Source organism: Columba livia, chromosome 11 (genome assembly GCF_036013475.1).
Source record: "Columba livia isolate bColLiv1 breed racing homer chromosome 11, bColLiv1.pat.W.v2, whole genome shotgun sequence".
NCBI lineage: Eukaryota > Metazoa > Chordata > Aves > Columbiformes > Columbidae > Columba > Columba livia.
This window is the reverse complement of record NC_088612.1, coordinates 4,876,928-4,883,667: the sequence shown is the minus strand read 5'-3', so window position 1 is coordinate 4,883,667 and position 6,740 is coordinate 4,876,928. Positions and strand designations below refer to the sequence as shown.

Sequence of the window (6,740 nt, the reverse complement as noted above, 5' to 3'; positions counted from 1 at the left end):
GCGCTGCCATCTCCGCTTGGCCTCCTGCGGGTGCTGGAGGGCCAGCCCGGGCCCCACCAGCTCCCTGGCAAGGACCATCTTTATTTTTGAATGGCGTAGATTACAAAGAATTTTCCCTTTACTAGTTTTGTTGTAGAAAAGGAAGTTATATTTCGGCGGGATGTTTTGCCACGGTCTACCAAACGGTTTCATATCCCCACAGCCTGGGCTGTGAGGGACGTGTGGGGAAGGAAAGGGTACAGGTGACATTCACAGGGTGGCATGGGACACTATCCCAGCCCAGCACAGGTACAGGTGACATTCACAGGGTGGCATGGGACACTATCCCAGCCCACAGGTGTGCTAACCTGCACAGCCGTGTCCAAAGGGCGACAGACACCGGAGCCTTCGTTTTGGCGCATTTAATGATCCGACCCACCTTTAAGTGCAAAAAGGGACGTTTCTACAGGAGAACAGATCTTTCCATGAACGTGTTCTACGTGGCGTTTGGTGACAGCTCAGTTTCGCTGCTGTGTGCATTAAGTTATCAGCTGTCCCACCCTGCACGTCTTTGACCTCGTGTTTCGCTCTAGACGCGGTGTCGTGCTCTCCTGTGTGTCACCTGGCAGCCGTAAGGATCCCTGGAACAGCGGGACGCTGCTCCGTGTCATGGACAGATAACTTCTTGACAGTTAAAGCGTATCTATACTATATCAAAAGACTTAGCTAATAGTCCTGTTAGCATCCAGGTTGTGCATCTCATCACTGCTCTTCTTGCTCTTCAATGCAGAGCAAATGGAAGTTATGTCCTGGTAAAGATAATCTGGAGCCCTCTGGACTGGTAATGATCCAGGTTTCTGTTTAAGCCCAGGCCTTACCATGAAGGCAAGGACTAAAATTATTGCATCTCCTAGATTTTGAAAAGGCTAGGCTAGGTTAGCCTTTGATATTTAACTTTAAAATTGTGCTCCCTAGCATAAAATAGGTTACTAGATTAGTGTAAAAGGAAGTGAATGTGGTATTAATAGACTGGTGTTAGCCACTACAATATGTGCTTATAGTAGTGCACAAAAAGGAACTAAAGAAGAATTGCTGTTGTTTCCATGAAGACTTAGACTGCAAATAAATAAATATATGTCAAAATATGTTGTAAATGTCATTTGTGACGGGAACTTCCATAGGTGTTGACCATAAGGTCACTGAGGGGTGACCTTATTAATGTTTATATAAAGGGTGAGTGCCACGAGGATGGAGCCAGGCTCTTCTTGGTGGCAAACAATGATAGGACAAGGGGTAATGGGATCAAGCTGGAACACAAGAGGTTCCGCTTAAATTTGAGAAGAAACTTCTTCTCAGTGAGGGTGACAAAGCACTGGAACAGGCTGCCCAGGGAGGTTGTGGAGTCTCCTTCCCTGGAGACATTCAAAACCCACCTGGACATGTTCCTGTGCGACCTCACCTGGGCGTTCCTGCTCCAGCAGGGGGATTGGACTAGATGATCTTTTGAGGTCCCTTCCAATCCCAAACATACTGTGATACTGTGTTCTGGGGGTGGGCATTTCCCTTCAGCAGCCCTCTTTTCCTCAGGAAGGTGCCATCTCTTCTTCAGCATCAGCAAAATTTGTCTCAGAAGTCCTGCTCTACATGCTAAATATTCTTTGTTTTCATTGGGGATGGAGAGAGAGAAAGAGAGGGAGCACAATACAGGTTCTAGCAAATGTTGATGTCTGTGTTGTGTGGTTGAACACACCAAGTCAGAGCACAGAATCATGGAATAGCCCAGTTTGGAAGGGACCTCAAGAGATCATCTGGTCCAACCTTCATGAGAAAGGGAGCCCAGATGAGATTATCTAGCACCCTGCCCAATCACATCTTGAAAACCTTCAGCAACTGGGATTCTACCATGTCCCAGGGGAGGTTGTTCCCATAAATGATTGTTCTTACTGTAAAAAACTTCTTATGTTGAGAGGAGAGGTGGAGAACCTGTTACCAGAAGGAGGCTGGTTCATTCTCCTGTTACTATAAAACCTTTTTGTTCTAGAGGATTTGTCTCCTAGAATAATGCTGTTGTGTGCCCCAGGCAACTGCTGCCTCAGTTTGATTCACCTCCCTACATGTCTACAAAAGAAAAAGACTGTTTAAACCCAGCCTAGGTTGCCTAACATAGGAGATTCACTACGGCTAAAGAAAACTCTTTGAGAACGAATTATTGAAGAACTATTGTTGAACCTTTAAAAGCAAATAGAATTTGAGTCAAAACAACAGTTGGCCTGGACTATAAAAGCCAGTAAGTCTGTTGGGTCCTTCTCGTGAACTTGCTGCATTTTGCAGTGTATCCCAAAACACTAATTACTGTCATCAGGGCTGACCCAGTTCATTTATTTTGGCACAAGTTATCTGTTTCTTATACAAGCTATATATAATACAGAAGAAATACTGCAGAAAATTCAAAGTCTTGATATCTGTGGGCTTCAGGTCAAACCCATGTACTCCTTGGATTCTCCAAGATCACTGTGTTAGCTTTTCTAAGAATTATCTTACTCAGGTGGATCTTTCCTATTCTCCAATTTTTCTGAAGGAAATGAGACCAATCATAAGACTTTAAAATACATATTTTAATGTATTTTTCAGAAGTATTAGTGTATTTACACAAATTTCTCATTTAAAAAATATTTTGTGCCTGCCTATTTTGAAACATCTAGTTTAAAAAAAGTTCAGCCAGATGACTACATTACACAAATTTGAAAGAACATTCAGTGCAGATATGAGCAAATTAAAAAATACAATGAAGAAACACGTACCATTGCATTAACAGTAAGTGAATGCACATTTTTAAGTTGCTAGCTTCCACAAATTGTTCTTCCCATAAAAATTGCTTAGTCTGTGTCAGTAACTTGTACCCACTTTTACACTGGAATTTGCCTTTCCTTTTTCTTCACAGAAATCCCCCCCCACTTTTGCTTACACAAAGGTTGCAATAAAATGCATTACAGTAGTATTTCATTTACAAAACAAATGACATTAAAACTTGTTTCCTAACCCATTGGATTGTATTTCAGTAAAACAATGTCCTTTCATGGAGGTGCGACAGAGATTCCGAGAGCTGTCTGGATGCGGAGAACGATCTCTCCCTCGAAGCGATCCTGCCTGGAAAGGGTGACTTGAATTGCTGTGCCGATTCCTCTTTGGAGGGATCTCATATTCGGGTTTGGCCATTAGGGTAGCGTGTTAAACATTGTATTTAGTCAAAATAAATACAAATAAATTAAAAACAAATTATGGAAGAAAATTATTTTCTCGTTGATATTGCTTGGAGGAAAGCTTAGCAATGAAGCTTGTGGCAATATCTAGATTCTACGTGAAGGTCCATTTATTTCAGTAGTACTCTCTCAACAAGGAAAAAATAGCTATGAACATGGCTGTAATTTTGGAGAAAGACAGTAGTGATCTTCTTTCGAACTTTGTTAGGAAGCCATTTTCCTATGGAAAAGAACACACACGGTTAGGGACAGCTTAAAAATAACGTTTAGGAAAAGCACACCACTCTCTGCTAGTGTCAGATTAACAGTGCTACCCCACTGTGCAGGGAGGGACAGGTTTTCAGAGCCCAACCTCCAAAAGATGAATAGGGCTTTAAAAACAGTAGCTGAAAATAGCTGCACCTTGCTGCATGTTTGTTTTATTTCCAAGTCAAGCCTGTGCCCTCCCTGCGTAAATAGAAAATGAATGTGAACTATATCATCTAAGCCCACATCTTAAAGGAAGATACAAGTACAATGTTTCTGATGTAGCAATATACTTTCAAATATCTTCCTTTAAGCCTCCTTATTCTACTAGGATGACCCACGTATTTTGACAGAATGTTGCCAGGAGCTGATACTTCTCATAAATAAAATTGACTCTATTTCAAAGAGATGGAGAGAGAAGCCTTTACAGTAAATCGGGTGCATCAAAGGTTCATGATTCACTGTCACCTTGAGGTTTTTTTTTACTGCTACCAGGCAGAGATGGAGCAAAACAAGCCAAGAGAAATAAAGAAAAGCAAAACTCTAGAAAACAAATGAGGGAAAAAAGTAAAGCAAATAGGAAGTAGAAGTGGGACGAGAGAGCGGTGGAAAGAGAAAGTAACATTTACATCTAGGTGAAGGAAAAAAGTACCAGGGAAATAACTGACTCTGATGTAATTTATTCTGTGCTTCCTCTTACTGCAAAAGAAAAAGGTATTGGCGCGATGAAACTCTGCAAAGCAAAAGGGACCTCCCCTCTGCTGGCAGAAGGGAATTCCAGCAGCTTGGCAAAATAATCCACATATTGACAAATGCTTTTCTCAGCACTGACCATTTATAGATGGAAATTCTGGGATTATCTCAGTCCAAACAAATAAAAAATATTTAACCCCAATTGGATTTACCTGTACATTGGTTTAAATAAAACTAATTTGGGAGATTAAATAGTGGCTTTGTTGAAATCCATAGCAAAAGTACTGACTTCAGCCATGAGGATCACACCTGTGTATTCTTCCCTTTACTTTGAACTTCAGAGTTTTTGAACCAGCTCCTCTATGGAAGCCAAATTGCTGCACTAACTTTAGAATGCCACTTCATTTTTGATTTAATAATGGGATATTTCATGGCATGCATAGTTTAACTTGCTTTGAGCAGGAGGCTGGACCAGATGATTTCTTAAGCTCCCTCTCAACCTGAATTGTTATATTATCCTATGACTCAAGACTAAGTCCAGGGTTTTCACTGTTACAGGAAAGTGCCTTTTAGAAAATAAAGTTGTTTTTTAGCATTGTTCTATTTAAAGCAAAAGCAAAGTTTTCACTGTAAGTTTCAAGGAGACACTCAAGACATCAAATATTAAACCACCAAATAAAACATGGAATAAAATTATTTTGACAGCATCTGAAACAATAGTTTTCCTTAATTAAACAAAATCTCCTAATCTAGACTTGGGTGAAAAGTGAGAAACTTACCCAGCCACCATTCGCATCTATCCATTCAGCTTTGTTATTTATTATGTACTCCGTGATGAAATAAGAAATCTGCTCCTTCTCCTCTCCAGTCAGCTGAACTCCATGCTCTTGAAGCTTCTTAGTGAGAAGACCTCCAAACGTAAATATGGTCATAATTCGTCCCCAGTTAGTATTTCCATCAGCAAACTTTTCTTCCATGACCCCATTGAAAATTCTCTTGGCAACAGCTACAGAGGTGATATCGATCCTGTCCAAGAACGGTCTGAGAGCCTCCTCGGTTTGGTCTTGCAGCGAAGATGCAATGTTTCGCAAGACATGAGCAACCCTGGTTTTGGCTGGTCCACGATGTGATTCCTGAAGCACATATTGCAGATAATCTTGAGCTAAGTAATAAACGTAATAGAACTCGGCAGTTTCCATTTAGAATGAAATGCAGAGAGCAGTGCAGCGCTCTTAATCAGGGTCAGTAATGAGCAGCCACAGAACACGCACACAGCTTTGTACTATCTGGTTTAATGGAATTTTTTTGCTTTTACACAGAAGTTCCTGTAAAAACCTAGTGACTTAATGATTGTGTGGGCTGTGGAATATGTCACAGCGGAAATGAAAGTGTCTCCTCAGTGGGGGAAAAACATGTCTTCTTGAGTGATTTATTGTATTTCTCTAAATAGTATCGTTCCACAACTAAACTACCAGCTTTCTCCACATTCTTTAACAGTATAAATTGGCATTTTCTAGCGACTTTTGCTGCATAACACTAGAAAAATGTGGGCATGTGGCTTGAAAAAACCTGCCTAAAAAGTGTATGGTAGAGGAGCATGCAGCCACCACCTCTTCCCCCACCCCAGTCTCTTCGTTGCCAGGGGTTAAGGCTGCACCCTGTATTGCAGGCTTATGGGTTATTTCTGGTTCACAACTTTTTGAAGAAAGTGGTAGACATTTCCAAAGGATGGAAGAATGGATAAACTTTCTTCAGCACTCTGGGAGATTTACAGAACTGCAAAAAGTGGAAACACAACAGCGGTACAAGTATGGACGGAAAAAGGGGAAAGCCAGCTTTATAGCATTATCCCCTGTTCCAAACTTTCCCACACTCTCTCTACAAGTGCTCTTCAAGGTCCTTCTTTGAAGATTAGAATGAGTAGCTTCAAAGATTTCTTTCCCCCACGGGGCGTTCTGCTGTGAAAGACAGTATTAGTCTGAAAGACAATGCTAATGCAGTCAGCGTGTCAGAACATGGGGTGGAGAATAAGGGGCCAAGCTACTGATGTGTGATACCATCTGAATCTTTCATGACAGGTAACAAAGAAGTATCGTGATACCTACAACAGCTGCTCTTAGATTCAAATTTTTGGTCCAGCAGCTATGTTTTGGGAGAAGGGGTGGGGGTGCCCATACTTTCCTTACAAACCTCTTCTCCTGAGGCCAACTGATCTTGTTAGAGGGTCAGGATGTGTGTGTAGAGAACCTCACCCCATTGCAAAGGCTTCAGAGCAGCAAACAATTTGATGTTTGGAGACCTCTCTCTTTTTCCATGTCTCTTTCTTCATCCCTCCACTTCCGACCTACCTCTCATTCACACCTTTTCCTTCTCTGAAAGCAAAAGGCATTGCCAGCCCCAGACACCAGCAGCTCTTCTTGCTCCAGGGATGGCCATGAGCCTGTTTCCAGTCCCAGGCACCCCCTGGTGCTCAGGTCTATGGATGATAAGCAAGGCTGCGTGCCTGGTGGCCAACACAGGGCTCCAGTCTCAGATGCCAGGATAGCCCCGGCACCTGATCAT

At 42.0% G+C, this 6,740-nt stretch overlaps 1 protein-coding gene across 1 annotated transcript; it reads right to left on the bottom strand.

Moving 5' to 3' along the window:
• Positions 1-3,172: 3,172 nt before the first annotated feature.
• Positions 3,173-5,519, bottom strand: BCL2A1 (BCL2 related protein A1). The gene is made up of 2 exons (XM_005504105.3): positions 4,958-5,519; positions 3,173-3,459 (listed from the first exon to the last, which is right to left on the bottom strand). The coding sequence occupies exons 1-2, from the start codon at positions 5,375-5,377 to the stop codon at positions 3,355-3,357; spliced, it is 525 nt and encodes a 174-aa protein (XP_005504162.1). The 5' UTR covers positions 5,378-5,519; the 3' UTR covers positions 3,173-3,354.
• Positions 5,520-6,740: the final 1,221 nt, after the last annotated feature.